We start from the raw sequence: 21536 nt of genomic DNA, 5'->3' as shown, positions 1-21536 counted from the left end.
TACTATTTTCCTGTTCAGTGTTTAAATATAAGATAACGCAACGAATCATGAGATTATGAGGAATCATAAAAAAAATATAAGATCAGATTTCAGCTCACTACCCTACTTGAAGAGTAGCCTAATGCTTTCTACCTAATTCAAATGGCTAACATTTAGGCTAAAGATGTAAGAACAGCAGAGGATTTTCTGAAGGAATGTTTAAAGTTGGCTTTAAGGGACATAAAAATCATTAAGTCAAATAAAACCTTTGAGAAGTCTTTACAGCTGCACCAAATATATGTGTGTGCCTGTGTGATCGTACAGTAATAACAAAACACTTTTTAGATAACACTAATAACTCTAGCCATGAACTAGTTTGAGCATACACAATTCCGCCCAGAGACATACTTGGTAGTAAAATCCTGGCATTTTGCTGACTTGCAGTTTTAATACACATAGTTTTAACAGCATATTCTTCTGGTACTGTGTTGTATTACAGGGGTAAAGTGATCAAATGTGTGCATTTTGTTAAATGCTTGCATTCACTTATTATTACTATCAACAGTAAAAAAAAAATAAACAAATGTAAATATTTTAATACACATGATTAACATTTTTGTTTTACTATTTGAAATACTTAATTATTATTTAAAATGGTTTTAGAATTTGTTATATTTTATTTTCAAGGACACATACATTTTAACATGTTTTACTTTTAAAACACTCCACAGTCATTATGAACCTGCAAACTGACCATCATCATATTGCTTGTAAATAACAATAGGACAAAATTCTGTATTAAATAAAATAAAATGATCAATCTTAATTTATTATGTTTACCTTAAACCAGGGGTGTTCAAACTCGGTTCTAAAGGGCCGATATCCTGCATAGTTTAGCTCCAATGTCCTTCAACAATTTAATTGGAATTGAAACCAAAATATGCAGGACACCAGCCCTCCAGGACTGAGTTTGGACACACCTGCTTTAAACTAACACTCTAGTTACTTTATTTTATTAATTTAATTCATGAATTTTTTTTTGGTTCATGGTTTATTAAGTGTAACAAAGCACAGGAAACTTGAATAGGTGTTCCGCTGGAAAATTTAATAACTGAATAAAAACATGAATACATCTTAAGTCTTAAACAAACACTCCAGCAGCTTAACAGCAATGTACAACAGCAATGTACAGTAAATCAATGGATAGACAATCTAAACCACCTAATTTTTTATTTTGTGTGTATATCATTTCTAAAAATCAAACTCAGACGTCTCGCTGTGCGTGTTGCATATAATGCATCTGTAATTCTAGTTCTCCAGGCAAAGAACAACCACAAATCATGCACTGGAACAGGTGATCTGGGGCGAAAGGTAATTTATTGCCCATTTTGTGAGGCTCAGTTTGTTGCGCTAACTGAGGTAAGTTTGTTACTTGTGGCAGAAGTGCCATCTCATTTATGGTACCCTGTGAAGTGAAGAAGATGCCTTGAGGCAATGCACCTTGAAGAGGCCTTCCAACAGAATGCATTGGATGTGGAGCAGATAAATTTAGACCTGGTGGAGGAAAAGGGGGCGAGATATAAGTTGGAGGCTGATTAAGTGGAATACGTGGACCAGAAATTAGTGCTACGTGTTGTTGTGCCTGGATGTGGCCTTGTGGAACTGGCCCGTTTACAAGGGTTTGAGAAACAACTGGAGCAGCTTGAAATCCCCACAATGGAGGTCTGTCCCCAAGAGGAAAACGAGGTGGCGAAAAAGGCATGTTCACTGGTCCTATCTGGGTTGGAGGACCTGTACTAACCCAAGTAGGAGGTATCTGAGCTTGTTGCACATGAATCTGCTGTTGTAGCTGCTGTGAAATTTGCATTTGCTGTGGCAAATGCTGTATTAGTCTGTTTTGCTGCTTCTCTAATGCATCCCCAGGTAATTCTTGTAAGCTCACAGGTACAGACATTTCTAGAGTTGTTTTCATACCCCATGGATTAGTATTCGGTAGGCAGGAAGCACCAGTAGACAGCACAATACCACTAGTTTTACCCATGTCTGATGTAGCAACCCCAGATGAATCAGGCATTTGTAAATCATGAGACAGTTTATTAGAGTCGGCGATGGTTGGTGCTTCTAAATCAACAGTTCCTTTACCATCTGAGGAGTTACTAAACAGCTCTGGCTTGCCTGTTTGCAATGGATCACAGATAACTGGCCACTGCGATGGTTGCAGGTCCTGAATAGATCGCTGGGACTGTATTTTCACACCAAAAGTGGAAGGCCTGTCCATGTGGTGTTGCGATTCTGAAGAGGCTTTCTGCAGTGTAGAGTTTGGTGCATTCATCCAGAGTGCAGGATGCTTGCCTTTTTGCTCTATCTCAGATGAATTTATGTCTGAGAAGTGATTAGGTTGTGCTTGAGGAGATTTCTGCTGATGCATGAGCTCGGGAAGACCATCACATTTAGGCAATATTGTCTTATGATGAGTCCCTGTCCAGTGAATATGCACTGTATTAGTTGGCTGGGCTTCCATTAAACTTGCGGACTTCTGCGAGTGCAGCAGCTCTTCTGACGATGTTGATGATGATGGTGCAATTTGTATCTGCCATTCTGGCTGTAACTGAACTTGCTGCGAATGATTCCCCGGCTGTGGTCCTCTATTTGTACCAAACTGCTGCTGAACCACATTTGGCAACACTGTTTCTGGTATGATTCTATCAGGTAGAGGCGGCGTCCTTCCATTGTCTCGATCTAACCTCGGCCTACCTCTTCTGCCAGGGCCTACTCTACCTCTTTGAGAATGTATGGAGAATGAGTAACTATGACTCGGACCTTGACGCTTTCGCACATGAATCTTTTGATGCACAAGCAGGCTACTGAGCCAAGGGAATGACTTGTGGCACTCTTGACAGCGGTGGGGTCTCTCCCCCGTATGAGTGTTCAGATGGTCTCGGAGCAAGTAGGCCAAAGCAAAGCTCTTGTCACACATATGACACTTGTAAGGTTTTTCACCTGTATGGGAAAGCATATGTCGCTGAAGCTGATTTTCGTCGCTGTATCCCTTCCGACACTGTGTGCAGCGAAATGGCTTTTGTTGATGCAGCCGTTGGTGTGTTTTCATGTTATGATGAAATGCAAAATCTTTACCGCAGTCTGGGCATTTGTACGGCTTCTTCCCAGTGTGGATAATCGAATGCTGCTGCAAATAGCTACTAAACCTAAAGGACTTTTTACACACTTGACACTGGTAACCCTTGTTGTGTATGCGCATATGCAGCTCTAATACTGACCGGTAACGAAAGCACTTTCCACAGTCTCGACACCTGAAGGGTTTCTTGCCTGTCTGGTCCTCCAATTCCCCCACTGCTGACACACGGTCATGATCTGCCTCATCCACAGCAACATCATCCTGCTTTTCAAGTACTGCTTTCACCTGATTCGTGATATGTGTCGCGTTTATGCCTAAAATGTTTGTCATGTGTGTTTGTGAATGCGCTTGTAGTTGGGATTCTGTCTGGAATTTGAGAGAACAGCACTGGCATGCATAGACCTTATCAAATTTTTTGCCATTAGTCATTCTTTCATATTCTGCTTCATGAATCAACATGTGTGATCTCAGATCAGATGCCTTGTAAAATATTTGAGGGCACAGTGGACAGTTGCGCTGCTGCTCAACACTTGCATTCTCTTTACCTACTTGCCCCACAGCAGATACATTATGGTTTATACTATGTGCTTCAGACCTAGCGGAGATCTTTTTATGTTGGCGAAAATGTGCTCGCATGTTTTGTGCAAAAGCGAATGTTTTGCCACAGTGCGAGCAGTGATAAGGCTTTTGGCCACTATGGAGATACTGGTGCTGATGCAAAAGACTACTGTATTTGAAGTTCTTCCCACAGATTTTGCACATGTGCTCCCTTTCATCCACATGTCTGCGCCGATGGTCCTCCATAATGGAGCGATGCCTGAAGACCATGTTGCAGTCTGGACACTCATACGGTTTTAGCGCAGTGTGAGACCGTTGGTGGACATACAGGTTCTCCAAACTCTGAAAGCCTTTGTTGCACTCCAGACACCGATAGCGACTGTCCAAAGAGTGACTTTGCATGTGGGCATTGATAGACACCCTGTACTGAAACTCTTTGCGGCACAGAGGGCAGCGAAATGGCTTGTCCACTTTCTGCTCACAGGCATGAATTTTTAATCGGATCATTGTTGAGAAACACACACCACAGTGCTCACACACAAATTTCCTCCGTTCCTTGGTTATGCTCGTAGAGCCTTTCGAAGGTGAGACACTTGCTTGGCTGCTTTCTTTATGAATACTGCGGTGTTTAATGAGGTCACTTCGATGCTGAAAAGTGATGCCACATTCTTTACAAACGAGGGACGCCTGCTCATCCTGGTGCATGTGAAAGTGGCGATGCAGGTTGTATGTTTCGCGGCGAGTGAACTTTTTACCACATTCGTTGCATTCCATTCGGCTTTTCCTTCGCTTGATAGATCGACCTGTCCCATCACCTTTGGATTCATCTCCTCCTCCTTTCTCCTCTGTGTTGTCCTTATCTTTCTCCGTGGTCTCGTCCATCTTCGTCTCTGTGCTTTGCATGGTCTCATCTTGAGGCTTTGATTCTTCTTCAACACTTGCCGATTCATCTTTTTTAGGTTGCTGTTCTTCCTCTCTGGAATGCTTAGATTCTTTACTCTCATTTGTTGGCTCATCATCTTGTTTTGGTGGATGTTTATCCTCCATGACACATTCTGATCCTTTACTCCCATTTGCCGGCTCATCATTTTGTTTTGGTGGGTGTTTATCCTCCACAACACAAACTGATTTTTCGCTCCCATTTGCCGGCTCATCTTGTTTTGATTGGTGTTCCTTCTCTGTGACAAGCTCTGAATCGTTGCTGATTCTTTCTGTAGTTGTGTTTACTGATTCTTCTTCTTTGTCTATTTCTTCTTGCCCTGTTGGGTGATACACAATAGATAAAAGTTTATAAGATAAGCACCACAGTCATAGCTTATATGTTAGCAAATAACTCATTATAATTATTATAAGCTATTTGAAGTTCTTTAGAGTAGATCGACTACATTTTTAAATGTTAGATATTAGGGGTGTGACGATACACTCAGCTCACGATACGATGTGTATCACGATATAATGTTCACGATTCGATATGTATCACGATATTTGGAATAAAAATTGAAAATTAAACTGAAATGCAAATTTTACCAAGTAAACTATTTTTTATGTATTTCTTTTGTTTCAACTTGTTAAACTAAACCTTCTTTAAGAAAATAAATTAAACAGGACTTTCTCTGGAAAATAAAATAATTTAAAAACTTCTTAAAAATATTATTGAAATGACAGAGACAAAATTAAGAAACAATTTAAGTAAAGGTGCAAAAAAAATAAGCTTTCTATTCAATTGAATTTAACAGTAAGAGCTTAAGGCTTTGCTTGGTCACTTGCGTTTTTTGTGTGTGCAAAAAAAAAATCCACATTTCCAGGTATTTAATTCATATTTAATTAAATTCATTAAGAGATATCTCTAATTACAATTGTGACTAGTCAAAACTCATTTAGAGATATCTGCAAATATTTTTCAATGGAAGTCAATGGAGGAATAAGACTAGTCATAATATATTTGCAGATATCTCCAATCTGATTTCGTACTAGTACAATTGTAATTGCCGATATCTCTAATTGTCATTCTGACTAGTCGAATTATAATTATGACTAGTCAAAATATAATTAGAGATATCTCTAAATATATTTATGGATAGTCAGAACAAAGGTTTAAATGCTAAAACGGCTTGCCAAACGCGCGAGTCTATCATATTCCGCCCTCTGTAGTAACAGCTTACGGTCAGCTCACGTCATGTGTGATTTTGCGGCGGGAACATTATATGAACAGACAGAATGATATTTTAGGGTGAATTGTACCTTATAAATACAGTATGTGACTCTTTCAACACCATTAGGAGGTATCCCTGTCGCTGTGCAAAGTATGTAAATCACTGTGAAGACTTTAAAACTTAGGATGTTTGACCCAGTATGCGTGTCAAAAAGCGGACGAGTCTAAAGCAATGACTGGACAACCGAAATGTTGCCAGACGTCTGATTTTGAGATTATGGGCCATCCTCTATTTCAACTCCACTCATCTTGGTCTGCTAACATTACAGCTGCTGCAATCTGAACTCACGTGCGACAGCAGGTGGAACGTAGCTCACGTGCAAACAGCTCAACTAATAAGAGAAAACGGACGTCATATCGTAATCAAATAGTCATAACGCCACGATGCATATTGTCACATTTTTGCATCGCAATAAATCGTACAACGATAAATCGTTACACCCCTATTAGATATCTCAGCAACAGAAACCTTTTAAATATCTTTCATTTATTTTCCTTTGCTTTGTCTTAGTACCTCATTTATCAGGGGTCACCACAGCGGAATGAAACATCATCTATTCCAGCATATGTTTTAAGCAATGCCCTTCCAGCAGCAACCCAGTCATGGGAAACACCCATACACGTTCACATGCACTTTTACACTATGACCATTTTAGTTAATCCAATTCACCAATTTGAACTGTGGGGAAAACTGTCCTAAAGGAAATCCACACGAACACGGGGAGAACATGCAAACTCCACACAGAAATTCCAACTGGCCTATTCTGGGCTCGAACCAGCGACCTGCTTGCAATGAGGCGACAGTGCTCACCACTGAGCCACCATGCCCCTATTATAGAAATTATATTATATAAGTGGCGGTTCATTCTGCTGTGGCAACCCTTAAAAACTAAACATACTGACCGTTTGTGACTTCATACTCAAACATTTTATTGGAGGCTTAATTTCATTCATTCATTCATTTTCTTGTCGGCTTAGTCCCTTTACTAATCTGGGGTCGCCACAGCGGAATGAACCACCAACTCATCCAGCAAGTTTTTACTCAGCGGATGCTCTTCTAGCCGCAACCCTTCGCTGGGAAACATCCACAATTTAGCCTACCCAATTCACCTGTACCGCATGTCTTTGGACTGTGGGGGCACCTGGAGGAAACCCACGCGAAGGCAGGGAGAACATGCACATGAACATGAACTCCACACAGAAACGCCAACTGAGCCGAGGTTTGAACCAGCGACCTTCTTGCTGTGAGCCGACAGCACTACCTACTGCGCCACTGCCTCGCCTTGGAGGCTTAATTTCAGCTACTTAAAAGAGTGTAATGACTTAAAATAGATATAAAACCAAAGATCAAAACTATTATTTTGACCAACAAATGCTGTTGTATATATTAAAGTTCCAAAGTGTGCAATTTGCCATCTTTTCTCTGCTAGTGTTGCTAAATTTAGTATGAGGTTGAGCTTAGGCATGGGGCGGTGTAAGATTCTGACGGTATTATAACCTTGGATAAAAATTTCACAGTTTCATGGTACAATGGTATTGTGATTACTGCTCTAAAATATATTCTTTTTAAAAAGTCTGGGTAAAATACTAAAACTTTTTCCCCTTTGAACACAATATATTTTATGTTGAGAAACATTTAGAATGGTTTGAAACAGTAAACATGTCAAGCTAAATATGAAACAAACAAACAAACAAATCGTATATATACCGTAGCAGAAAATGTTGGTGGTTTTAAAACCTTGACTTTTTCAAATCGCGCAATTCCTTAAAAATGGTTATCTTCCCATGCCTAATGAGCTACAACCTGTTTGCATTATAAGTACTATTTGTTCTATAATATATAAGAGAAATTGGCAAAATAAAAAGCAATACCTTTTTGAACTGCGTGATGCAAAAAGTACATTTATAACATGCTAATGAAAGGGCCGCTTCTGACCAAAGCAATTAATCTCTATTTTTTTCTCCTTCATTTGAAAAGTCACATAAACCCTATTGTGGTTGTTTTTTTCAGTTGCTGCTGAGGCAAATCCGAATTAAAACATTTGATTTTTTGTAGTTTACATTCAAATCATTTTGAAGTTCATCCAACAATGAAACTTCTGTTTCTGAGAAGAACCTTGGCTTGTACGTGTGAAAAGAGTGTTTTATTCTGTATGCTCTGTGCACAACACATACATATTTTGAAGCAGCTGTTGGTGGTAGGGAAACTGAGTTTGCAGTGCTTTATGGGAGTAGATGAGGGCAGATTTCTCGGTGGAATCATGGGTAGTGTAGTTTTTTTTTTCTTTCCGAAAAACTGTTGGGGGAACAAGTGGAGGACTTGTTTATACAAGATTAACACTGATTAACAACCTCAGTCTCAGCTCCAGTACCTCTTTCTTTGAAGTGGTGAACAAGTTATGTTCAATTCCAGTAGGAGAAATTAAATGGGATTTTTTAACTTGCGAAAGCTTATGGTTTGATTTATTTGATGATGGGTGACAGTATAATGATAACAAATGTATTTGATATACCAATCCTATGTTCCTATGCAACGTTTATAAAACATTTTTTAACGTCAACTCTGATTAACAGGACTTTTTTTCTTCGAGTTTTTCTTTAGTTTTACATCCAGCCACACAAAGTATATAACTGATAAACGTAAAGGTGTATTTAAAAAGTTGTCTTTAATTAAAAGCCTTAACCTTCAAGTATGAAAGGGTTAAACAAGCAGTTGTGTTTCTGATTGGGTTAGAACAGGCCAATTACAGAGTTATAATTAATTGCTGCACATAAAAATGGACACGTTTCCAGTTTTCACATGCTCTCTTCTAACAACTGTGTGTGGAACTGCGCAAGAATGTGCGATTTTTAATTTTTTACAACGGAGAGCGTGGTACGTTTTACCATTTACCCTTGATGCAAAGTTACACTTACCAGTGTTTTCATTGTGCAAAACACCCGACGTCTCCCCAAAGTCCCTTCCGGGCTCGTCTGGACACAGCTCGCCGTTATCCTTACAAAGCACATCCGTGTTTTGCTCGCCCGCCTCAGATGTCCAATTACACGACATTCCTGATGCATCTTTGTTGCTTGGTGAAGGAGCAGCGCCATGTGGAGGTGAATTTTCACTTGCTGGTGAAGACGGAGCAGCAGGCTCTGTTGTTCCCTTTATATCGGTGCTCTGTGCACAGACCACCGCGTCCCCATCAGCGGCCGCAGCAGACGGAGCTTGTAGTTCGGCGTTATTTCCAGCGAGCGTTCCGTTAATGAGTTTATTGTCTAATGGTTGCTCGGATTCAGACTGTACAGTAGCCATTTTTCACATATTTTTTCTTCTCTCATTCTCCACCCCTAAGAACATGGATGCCAGCGGTTGATTGGAAGCGTGTTGCTACGTCACATGCACCGCTGCGGCCACGCTTAAAGCGACACCTTTCGATAAAACTTAATGCCTGCAAATCTTCCACTTATTTGCATTTCAGATTTAGGTCTAACGATTTATTATATCGATAACATCCATGTATATACCTGTTATTTGTAGGTCATGTTTTAGGAATTATGATTACAGGTACTGGTGTTATATTTAACAGGAGGAACAGTAATGTTGGTAGATTGACAACCAAAAACAAAAAAGATTTGTTTTAAATTTGCCATTAAATTTGAACCATTTAAAAAAGAACATTTGAAAATGTTTCCATATAGTTTTGGAGCATATTCGGGATTACATTAAATTACCAGTAGAGCCAAAGGGATTGTTACTATTTTTATGAAAGCCATTGCAATTACTAAATGCTAGTTAATGAATTTATGAACATGAACAATTATCATTGTCCGTACCCCATTTATTAATTAATCATAGTTCAGCATTTACTAATGCATTATCAAAATCCAACCCTGTGCTTGTTATTATTACATTAGTTAATGCACCGTCAGTTAACACAAATTAATAATGAACAACTGCTTTTTCATTTAATAATGTTAAGAGAGATAAATAATTGAATAAATGTATTCTTCATTGTTTGTTCATATTACTAAAAACATTACCTAAAATTAACAACATTTCAAAGAGGGATTCTGTTGTTTATCTTTTTAGCTGGTTATCACACAATCATTCAGATATCTCTCTAATGTCCAGGGGCAGACTGGGACAAAAATTCAGCCCTGGCACTGTTGCCACACCAGCCCACATTACCACACCGACACAGCCCTATCCACGGAAACGCACATTCACCATTTATTTTGGTGTAAAGATGGTGAAATAATATGACATTCTTGCCAGATTTTGATTATGTCCGGGTAACCTTGGATTGGGTCGGCCCATCTTGAAACCAGGCGGCAGTTGCCGATTGGGCCAAATGCTTAACATTATTATTATTTTTATTATCATCATCATAATATCACATCTAGCAAGAGATACAAGGTGTCTGCACTTAAAAACAATACATACTAAAAAAAAAAAAAACTGACCGGCCCAGATTTCAAAATTGGTCCGGCCCTTCTGGCATTTGCCAGAATAGCCAGATGACCAGTCTGCCCCTGCTAATGTCCAAGAAAAATATCTTTGTATCAATTTTTTCAAGAGCTGTAGAATAAAAATGAGAAAGTCAAAAGAAGACCCACCAACTCGCTGTCATTCAATCTGTAAAAAGATCTATACAGTTGAAGTCAGAATTGTAAGCCCCTCTTTAAATTTTTTTCTTTTTTAAATATTTGCCTTATGATGTTTAACAGAGCAAGGAAATTTTCACAGTAAGTCTGAAAATATATTTTTCTTCTGGAGAAAATCTAATTTGTTGTATTTCGGCTAGAATAAAATCAGTTTTTTAATTTTTTAAAAACCATGTTAGGGTCAAAATTATTAGCCCCTTTAAGCTATATTTTTTCAATAGTCTACAGAACCATTGCTATACAATAACTTGTCTATTTACCCTCACCTGCCTAGTTAAAGTAATTAACCTAGTTAAGCCTTTAAATGTCACTTTAAGCTGTATAGAAGTGTCTTGAAAAATATCTAGTCAAATATTATTTACTGTCATCATGGCGAAGATAAAATAAATCAGTTATAATTAGAGATGAGTTTTGTGTCGAAAAAAAATTATATATTTGTATACATTATGACAGACGTTATGATTTGACCATTTGTTAGCAAAAAGCTAATTTAAAATATAGCAATTTAAATATTGTAATATTTGCAGGTCAGTATTAGTAAGCGTTTTCATATTTATTAAATGTGTTACACTGAATAATAAAGGAACATTATTTCTCCCATATTTTGACATTTTCAAGCTTGAAATATTAGACATTTCAGTTGCATTTAATATGCCTTTCGAGTACAACACTTTTTTCCTTTTTCTAATTTGAATTTGATGCATCTTTGACGCAGAAACACAATTACCAATAATTTCCTGGGATGAAAAACCTTTATAAATGTATAGATTGGTTTTATTAAAACTTGTTCATAGGCAGACATTTTTTCCAAGTACAAGTGACTTTTGTTAACACGGTGAAAAGTTGGCAAAATAGTATATTTGAGCAAAACTATCTTGTGTTGCATGCAGAATGACTGGGCAACCTTAGATCTATACATTAGTCAGTAATGCTGATAACTGCATTTATTTTCACAAAACTTGCCAAGTTCTATGCAATATAACGTCCCTTACAACAGCATTTGGATGTATTTCCTTAAACGGCGATAATAAAAAAGTAAAATGTCATTTTGCAGTGATCATGTGAAAGAAGAAATGTGACGTCTCACTCTCCACAGCATTAACATTGAAGAGTATTTAAGCCTGCCAAGATCATTTTTTTTAAACTTGCATTTTTTATACATGAACGCAAGCAAGCAGATCCATAAAACCTTAGTAGTTTGCTATCAGCAACAAGAGCTTAGAAGTCAATTTAGATAAAGAAATAGCTCTGAGCTATTTGGTGTACATCTTATACACTTATAATATATCTGCGACAGGCATAACATAAAAAGTGGCGGCAATGACATGGCACAATCTGCAACTAATTATCCTTATAAAACATTGCTTTAAATAAATAATTGACTGCAACTGTACAGTACAGTTCTGTTCGCACATCAACGTCTGCGTCTTCGCCTGAGCTCGTGACGTGGCTGTTCAGTTACTCCGTTTATCTCAGTCGGTGGTTCTGAGTGCCGAGTACCATCTAAAATATCTGGAGGAGGTGGAAGAGGTGGGACAGTTGCTGGGATTTGCTGCTCGAGCTGCGGATGCTCCTGTGCCAATAACAGTTGTTGATAAGGCTGCTCTTGTGGAGGGTCCTGTTGCTGCTGAACTGCAGGTTGCTGCAATTGTTGTTGTGGAATTTGTTGAGGGGGCGGCTGATGCTGCATCTCAAGCAGACCCAACAGACGCTGCAAAAGTACATTATTCTGCTGCAAGCTATTTGTAAGGGCCTCTTGGGAAGCCACAAGCGTTCGCATATCTCGCCTAAAGCCTTCTCCAAATTCTCGCAGGTTTTGCTCCATGCGGTCGCCAAGCTGCATGGCTGCTTCTCCCAGTCCGCGCAGTTCATCTTCCAGCCAGGAGGAGCGTGGAGGAGGAGGCTCCAGTGGGCCCTGGTGGGTCCCTAAGGATGGTTCTGGGCTTGGCTGAGGGGTCCCGTTGAGGAAAGGAGCACTGTAAAGGGGTGAAGGAGGTAACCAGCGCTCTGATGTGGGAGGTGGTACTATTCCCAAACCCAGGCCCAATCCCAGTTTGTCCTCCATACTGTTCTCCACACCCTCACAGTCATCTCCATCGTCACCCTCCGGCTCGCCTGCTTCTTCCTCCTTTTCAAAACCATCTCTTTCAGAACCATCGCCAACCACAACTGAAAGAGTAACAAAGAGTAATGTGAACTATTAGTATTCCCATGTTAGAAGTTACTATGAAATCAAACACTAAGAAGTTGTCTTTTTTTTTTTTAAACAAAATACTGGAGTAGACGAGCTTAAAGGACCCGTGAAAGGTTTTAGAATGTGCATTTTTATTTGATGTTTGACGTAATCTCAACTGAAAAATGAAGAGAGGGTGGGACATAGTGGCCCCTTTTTGAAGGTTCCAGAAACCCTCCAGTACTTTTTTTTTGAGATTTTAACAGATTTGTGTGTGTTGAGCATCAGTAAAGACATTGTTAGCTCCTGTTAGCTTTAATTGTGGAGAAAACTGCATAACTTTGAGCTTTTGTCAGCGAATTTTTCAGCTAAAGGGTTTAAATAGATTTTTGGGGCAGGATTAAAATCGGAGACGTAGCACAAAACTGCAAGTGCAAAGATGACACGTTGGTTTCTCACTATTATTCATAGCAGAGTTTTCTTATCCTATGTGAAAAGCTGCTTCTTGTTTAATGAGAGCATGTGCTTTCCGAAGGCAAGACAGACCTGCCAGTGCCAAGCTGTGAGACCGTATGTTGATTACTGGGTGAGACCGCGTCTACAAACCCATGGCACGCAGTATTTAGTCGTTCATGAAGGGTCGTATGTGTTTGTTTCCCAGATCTAAGTGTTTGTTGCGTGTTTTTCCCCGTGATGCTGTCAGGGCCGATACAGCAAAGCTGTTTGTGTGCAGCAAGCATTTTTGTCAGAGAGCAGTATGAGTATGGCTGAGAATGGCGTACTTTGTCCTTTATTAGTGGAGTTCGTTCACATTTAGACACATCGCCGTACTTCTGTGTTCGGCTAAATCCCCCAGATTACCAGCAGGGCTAATGGTTAAATAGGCAGGGCAAGAGACCTGCTGCACTGAGTCTGCATTCAGACCTGGAGATTGAGGGAGAAGTCCTCATTTATAGTGTTTATATGAACAAGATTATCTTTATAATTATATAAATAGTGGTTGTGTGTATATGAAGTTACATTTAACAAATGTAGCAGGGCATTAAATTGCTGTTTATTTCTTTGCGTTTTAACTTTGTAAACTTTAAAATCATGGGTCTCCTCACGGTTTGTGTCTCATTTTGTGAGCTAACTGACAATAGTTGTTCACTCCCCTCCTTGTTCCCTGCTCTGCTGGCCTTGCCCACTCCTGCCTCTGATCACGGAGCTCCACGCCCATTATGATGCATTTTTTGAAAAAATTCTGAAGTAAACTTGAACCGAAAGTGGGGGGTGTCATGGCCCTTTAAAAAGCAGCCAATAGTGTTTTGTTTTTAATCACAGCTATGCCAGTGAGTGTGGTTGAGCTCAAGTGCATCAAATGAAAAGCAAATGAGAATCATCTTGAAGGGGATGGGTCATATGTCAGATACTAGAGAGCATTTGGTGGGTCAAGATTCGATGAGAAATTGAAGCATGAGGTGATGTGAAAAACACACGCTGAAACAGAAGTAATTAACTGCAAGCCTTACATGTTTATATTGGATTTATATGTCCTAAACATGAATTTTGTCACTGTTTTGGATCCCACCAACTTACAGATGTCCTTAAAGCTAAGACTGAAACTAACATCTATTCTTTAATTTTGATTTCATGGGACCTTTAAAAGGAAAAACTATATGATCTTTGGATATGCAATCACATGCGAAACATGGGTTTTGGAAAATTTTCTCTCATGTAAACAAATGTTTTCACATGGATTTCACATAAAATATACGGTCCAAACCACCATTTCTTTGATATGATTCACATGTCATTCCTAATGTGTAAAGTATGTGGTTTCTCTGTAAGGGCAACCTGTTTCTCATGAGATGGGTACAATAAAAACATCAAAAGAAAGCTGGAGTATCTCTGTTGAATTGGATAATTGCTCTGGTATGTTAGCTATGTATATGTATTCTTTAAAATTGCTCTTATGTTCAGTATTGTGTTCTTATTTAAGACTGTGTTTTTATGTAGCACCATGGTCCTAAGAGACATTCCGTTACTCTGTGTGCCCATACATGTAGTGGAATGATAATAAAGCTGAATTTGATTGATGATGTAGCAGGAGAAGGGCAAAACTGTACCTGCAAACGATTCTCTGTTTTTTGTAATTTATTTTTTGGGGAAAATAATAAAATCACAGAAATATCCGTTTATCTCATGAATGCAAGTCACTCATGTGCATCTTTTTTGCTCCAAATTATACCCCTTTACACTATCAACATTTTAGTGTCATTTTAGTGTTGGTTGTTAATAAATGTATTAATTTTAAATAGATTATAATTATTTATTCATTATATTATCTACGAAAATTTGCTACAATTAACATTATGGATTTGAATTTACATTTAAATTTTTAAAAGAAGTTAGTTCAACTCGTTTTGTGAAACAAGCCACAGAATTTTTGTTCCGTTCATTAGAATGACAAAATGTAGAAGAATTTTAGTGATTCAAAAGGCTGCAAAGTCAAATGCATCCAGAATTTAAATAAATGTTTTGCATGCTGCTAGGAGCTATATAAATATCAGTAAATGCAGGGTAAATGCAATATTCACAGCAGTGGTGTATGGGACAAAATAGCATACAGACAGGCAAGAGCACATTCAGTAATGTGATTCTGAAACCAGGCCTGACACAGCAGTAGCGAATGATGTAGGAAGTGATTTCCTGATGGACAATATCAGGTTCCACCCTACATTTTTCTTGTTCAAGAAGTCATTTTAGTCTTGATTTACATCACAGAGGCTTTGCACCTAAGGCAAGATTTGGTCAGACACCCAAATGTGCAGCCAATCTGGTGATACTCAGACGTAAACAACATGGATTGCAGTTAATGTACTACTTATTATATTGGGCAATATATTGGCCCAATCATATACACCCAGCGCAATAAGGTGCAAGATTTGATTGGCACAATTTGTTTCTATTTTCATGTTTTTCCTCACGTTGTTTAAATAGCAAATCCATTTAAGCTACTTTGTGGACTCATGGATGTGCTCATCTATAAACGAGGTGTGTTAGGGTGTATTGTTGGCACGTTGCTATTTTGAGGAACTGAAATAGACCACGCCACACCAAGTAAAAGCTAGTCTAAAGTCCAGAACAGAGCATGTTAGTTATACGTCTATGCAAGTTCAAACGCTTAATACACACAGAAAGTACAGCAATACACAAATATTTTTACAAATGAAAAAAAAAAGGATTAAAATGTTACAAAAATTACTTTTTACTACATATACATACATACATACATGCATACATATATATATAACATTAAACATATATATAATAACATTAATATATATATATATATATATATATATATATATATATATATATATATATATATATATATATATATATATATATATATTAATGTTGTTATCATTATTAGTATTATTTATTATATGCATTTTTATATTTGTTTAAAAAAACAAGTTTAGATTTGTCCACCTGTCGGGTTTTGAGACTTATGCATTACCATATAGAGCATAAGAATAGGACGTGTTTGAATATAACTTTTTAAACCACATTCCATTATTATAGCTCATTTAATAATTTGCTGGGAATTAGAACTGAATTTAATAATAGTTTTGAAACAAATCTTAGTGCTTCACAAACAAAATTAAATATGTAGGCTGATGGATGTCTTCATTGGAGTGCGTACAACACTGTTTCCTTATTCACGAAAGTAAAGTATTTAAAGAGTAAAAGTAAAGTAAAGAGAAAGTAAAGAGGCAGAATGGAGGAGGCTCATTCTTTATCCTCGCTCTGCAGATAGTCTGTTTGGGCTGTGCAATTAATCGAAAATCCGATTTCGATTTTGGCTTCTAACAATTATGAAAAACCATTAATCGAGATAAACGATTATTGCATCATATACCGCCCCCTTTCCAGTTGCACACAATTGTTGCTCTTAAAAACGTGAAAGACCGCGTGCTTCTGTGTGTGTGTGTGCAGCAATGTGTCAAATTGCGGTGTTTAGTGATTATTCATAATAACCGTCATTTGTGTAATAAACAAACGAGCTGAGAATCAAAAGACACGTGAAAGAGAAACCAATAAACTGACAACAACCAATTCCTGCTGCCGCCTGTTTTCATCATAATTAATCAAACAATAAAAGGAACAAAATATCTCACTACTCTTGACTGAAGGACTTTTGTAGCTAAATTGTTTTTCTTACGGTGAAGATGCTTAGCGCAGTCAGTTTTTATAATTTTATTATATTGTATTTATTTCTCATTCCTTTGCAGGGTAAAAGTCAGAATTATTAGCTCTCCTGAATATTAACAACCCTTTCTCCCCAATTTCTGTTTAGTTGAAAGAAGATTTTTTTTTCAACTTATTTCTAAACATAATAGTTTTAATAACTCATTTCTAATCACTGATTTATTTTATCTTTGTTATGATGACAGCACATAATATTTTACTGGATATTTTTCAATATACAAGCATTCAGATTCAAAGTGCGATTCAAAGGCTTAATTGAGGTAATTAGGCAGTTCATTGTATAATAGTTTCTTCTGCAGACAATCATAAAATATATAGCCTAAGGGGGCTAATAATATTGACCTATTGATGGATTTCAAACTATTTAATCCTGCTTTTATTCTTGCTGGAATAAAACAAATAAGACTTTCTCTAGAAGAAATAATATTAGAGGAAATACTGTTAAAATTCCTTGCTCTGTTAAACATCATTTGGGAAATATTCATTTTAAAAAAAAATTCTCAGAAGCGCTAATAATTTTGACTTCAACTGATAATCGTTTTGAATAATCGTGATTACAATTATGTTCAAAATAATCGTGATTATGATTTTTCCCAAAATCGAGCAGCCCTATGGTCTGTTAAACTGTTTTCTCACTAGTAAAGCGTACAGTTTGTCAATTCAGTTTTTCCACTCACTAAGTTCACCATGTAAATAGCAAATGCATCATAGCAACTAACTCTTAAAGGGAATGAGAGATGAAATTCTATAGATTTAATGCACGTTATGCTCAAAACACACCCACAACTCATTAAGAGAATGAGCACAACCCTGTTTGACCATGCGCCACAGAGCAAACCATATTTTTCCAAACTTAAAATAGCAAAAGTGAATTCAGACACGCCCATAATGCTTTTGCGCTTTACACTTTGCACCTAGATTGTTAGAATAGAGCGCTTAGTCCATTTGTGCTGTCTAAACTGTGGGGGAAAACCATACAGAAGCTATTATAGAGGACTTATTAAGCAGGAAAGGGTGATTTATTTTTACAAATTAAATTTAATATGTGGTAAAAGCAGTATTTAGATATAAGCCAAATATTTTATTTACTTGACCAGAACTAATAAGAACAAACATGAATGTTGTCAAGATTCTTGCCTAGGGAGTCCTGGTTCAGTTTGGTCTACCACAAATACCTTCCTTTCCTCAGACATGTTTTCTCTCTTCTGCTTGATTTGTTACAATTTTAAACAATCAACAATTCTCTAATGGTGCTTTTCCACTGCATGACATGGTTTGTTACCGCTAACTTTCCACTGCCTTCCTTTACTAATATGTGGTATTTTTTAAATAACACCTTAGGTGCAGTTCCAGGCGTGTCGCAATGTTACCAAAATGTGACGTATTCACAGTTGATCAACAATTGTTCAGAGAATCATCATTACTAATATCATTGGACTTGCAACACTAGACACCAAATAACCAGAATAAAAACACATGAAATGACAAAAAGACTGAGATGGCAGCATCTAATCAGTAGAAGAGGTCCAGATGTTCCTTTCATTTGTAGCTAGGGAGCAGACCCAGCAAGAGTTTGACAGGAAGCCCAAGAATTAAACATTTTTAGAAGTCAAGGCAGTAGAGGCAGTTCCACTACAGTGTTAATCCCGGTACTAAACTGCAGTGAAAATGCAAACCAAGCAGAGCAAAACTGAACTAAAATTAACCATGCAAGACTGTACCAAACCCAACAGTGGAAAAACAGCTTAAAAATGACAGTAATTGATCATTTTCAGCAGCAGGTCTGTTCTGTGCCACCAATATGGACAATTGATGGTGCGTCATTAAAAAAAACTTCATAAGGAAGACTATCAAAACTTGTTTCATGCCAAATTTACCAGACAACTCAAATTTGTGGTGTCATTAAAACCTAAAAGGATTACCTGGATCAGTGTCTGACGAGCAACTGTAACTGGCTTTTCCTCTGGTACTCTGCTTTTGGCGAGACTGCTGCAGTCTGGGACTAGTAGGAGTTGGTCTTCCCATAATTGTGGCCCCTCTGCTGGACGGCAGGTAGCAGGAGCGGTGCCTCGCGTCAGCCAGTCTCCCGCCGTTACGTCTCTTCAGGTCATCCCAGCGTTTCTTCACTTCTCTTAGTGTCCGTGGTACTCTGGACACAGCATTGACACGCTCAAGTATCCCGGCCCAAATGCGCTCTCGTTCTCGGCGCCGGAGCCTCCCAGCTGGACCGAACAGCTCCCCTTCACAACGGGTCACTTCTGACACCAACACCTCCAGCTCTGCCCCACTAAAGCGGCTCTTCCTTTTCCCTACACCTCCTGCTGCTAATGCTGAAGACACACCTCTGCCTTTAATCAAAAGATAGATTTGAATTCCATATCATTTTATATTTGAAGATGCACTCGGTACATTTCCTGCGGATGTTGTGTGGGTCAGACTTACACTGACAGCATCATATACAGTAGTCAACATTTGAAGATGATCAAAACAGTTTTTTGGTTCAAAATTTTCCCAAGACAAGAATGAGTGTTTTTGTATGATTTCCGTAAAACTTTGATAACAGGTGGTGAAGATTCTTTTTTTTTAAGTTTTCACTGGGGTTTTTATCTCATCACATGATCTTAAACTTGTTTGCTTTCACCAATTCTTTCTACATTTGCTAAACTTTAGTTAAAAGGAAAAATAGACAGAGTGCATCTTCAAATACTATAATTAAAACAGACAGTTTACACAAAGTCATTTCTTCAATCATCATTTCCTCACCCTTGACTAGTTCCAAACCAGATTGAGTTTTATGTTATGTTAAACACAAAATAATATATTTATGTTGCATGTTTAAGAATGTTGCATAAGTATGTTGAAAACCTGTTACTATTGTCATCCATATCAAGGAAATGAATGATGACAGAACTTTTATTTTGCGGTGAACTGTCTCTTTAAGGAGTAAAATCACAACTTAAGTGAAATCAACCTATCTTCCTACCATCCAAGACTTACTTTGGTCAATTGGGATGAGATCATCCGAAGACATGCCAGGAGCGACTATGTTGGGGTGCACGACCACCACATTAAAGGGCAGGCTGCTTGGCAACCCGCCGTTCTGATGGTCACAGCTGGCCTCAGAGTCGTCATCTTCTCTGGGGAAACCGTCCTCGGACACCCCGCCTCCAAAGGGACCCTCTGGAGACTCCACTTTGATGTGCATGGGAGGTGAGTGCTCGTACAGCAAGCCCCCCTCCTCGTAGTACTCAGTCATGGATATGTAGTGCTTTACAGACACACCGACGTGACGGCTGGACAGCGTGCCATTCACAAGAAGGGTGAAAAGCCACCATGCTGTTCCATGGCAAGGCATTCATCGCCTCATTTTAATGACTAACATGGACAGTAACACACAGCCACAGAAAACACACACTCGCTGGAGAACAGCAGTAAGTTAGCGTGTCATTTTATGAGGCAATTAAGATGGATTTAGCGAAAAAAATGCGACGTGTTTGTTGTGCATCTTAACAGAGCAGGAAAACAAAAACCTGTGGCTTTCATCCAAAAGCGAAACTCGTTGACGTTCTTCTGATATTCTGACATTATGTATATTTATCATTCATAACATGCAGAAATCCAAAAGCTATTCTGCTAATCTTGAAATAACGAGAACAAACCCGAGGCTACAGAGGAGACATTAAAAACAAAGAATGTATGGATAATATAGTTGGATGCACATTTAACCGAATGTTTAAATACGCGAAAAGCGTAAATATGAAGGCCAACATTACCTGTGTCGCAGCAATGCGCATTTATTCTGCACCACATCCGCAATGGATGCGCATTCCGCATAAATTACGTTAGCCACCACTCGCTCTTCTCGAGCAGCTAACGTACGGCTGTTCGCGTTAAAGTCATAAATGCGACGTGTCCGCATAACGACTAACGTATATTCTCGAAAAATTAATCCACAGCCACATCGAATGACTGTGGTACATGTTCAGTTAGTTTATAACACGACATAAACACGATTTAAAGTGAACAGGCGCAAAGCTAACCTGTTAAAATCCTAAATGTACACACAGCCCAAATGGTCGCAGGAATATGACATCACAGAATGATATTTACCGTGCGGCTATTTCCGAAACTCTGACACTGTAGTTTATTGATCGAAACGGCGACTGTTATATTTGAATAAGTCCGAATTTGAACATTTCACATGAACACTTATAAACTAAAATATATAATTTTAAACAAAATAAATGAAGGCTGTTGTACAACTCAAAAAGTGCTGTAAAACACATAGGCCTTGGCTACATGTTTTGCAGAACTTTTCAAACGATAAAACTAGGCTAAAATAATTAATATTTATACAGTTTTATAATAAACGTGTTTTTAAATTATGCTTACAGAAAAAGCTTCTGCTGGAATTAGCCTAGCACTTTGAATTTGTTATCTGGTTCACGTTCTACACGACATCATAAGACAGAAACTATTTTGTTATTGTTGTTGAAATCTTTTGTTTGTAAAATGAATATGCTTATGAGACAAACCCACGTCCTAAAATGCAAAAAGCATCTAGCCTATCT

General features: G+C 38.1%; 2 protein-coding genes across 3 annotated transcripts; both read right to left on the bottom strand.

The window, feature by feature from the left end:
- Window positions 1-1063: 1063 nt before the first annotated feature.
- zgc:66448 lies at window positions 1064-9192 on the bottom strand. Its single transcript, NM_199800.1, is given in 2 exon segments — window positions 1064-4932; window positions 8802-9192. Coding segments are annotated over 2 exon segments (4071 nt in total). The 5' UTR covers window positions 9184-9192; the 3' UTR covers window positions 1064-1243.
- Window positions 9193-11287: 2095 nt separating this feature from the next.
- On the bottom strand, window positions 11288-21056 carry si:ch211-261d7.3. 2 transcript variants are annotated; one of them, XM_003200185.7, is made up of 3 exons: window positions 19963-21056; window positions 18888-19313; window positions 11288-12704 (listed from the first exon to the last, which is right to left on the bottom strand). In XM_003200185.7, exons 1-3 carry the CDS (start codon window positions 20318-20320, stop codon window positions 11950-11952), a joined length of 1539 nt encoding a protein of 512 aa, XP_003200233.1. In that variant the 5' UTR covers window positions 20321-21056; the 3' UTR covers window positions 11288-11949. The 2 variants fall into 2 exon arrangements, with proteins under 2 accessions (XP_003200233.1, XP_005158215.1); XM_005158158.6 differs by having other exon boundaries at window positions 18888-19295.
- Between the last annotated feature and the right edge of the window lie 480 nt (window positions 21057-21536).

The sequence above is a fragment of the Danio rerio genome, chromosome 16, assembly GCF_049306965.1.
Source record: "Danio rerio strain Tuebingen ecotype United States chromosome 16, GRCz12tu, whole genome shotgun sequence".
NCBI lineage: Eukaryota > Metazoa > Chordata > Actinopteri > Cypriniformes > Danionidae > Danio > Danio rerio.
The sequence above is the reverse complement of the archived record's forward strand: the minus strand, read 5'-3'. Positions and strand labels throughout refer to the sequence as shown.

Coding starts and splice junctions, on each gene's coding strand:
- si:ch211-261d7.3 (XM_003200185.7), bottom strand. CDS start 20,320: ATGCCTTGCCATGGAACAGCATGGTGGCTTTTCACCCTTCTTGTGAAT. Junction 19,314..19,962: donor TCTCATCCCAATTGACCAAA/GTAAGTCTTGGA, acceptor TTTTGATTAAAG/GCAGAGGTGTGTCTTCAGCA. Junction 12,705..18,887: donor CTCGTCAGACACTGATCCAG/GTAATCCTTTTA, acceptor TTACTCTTTCAG/TTGTGGTTGGCGATGGTTCT.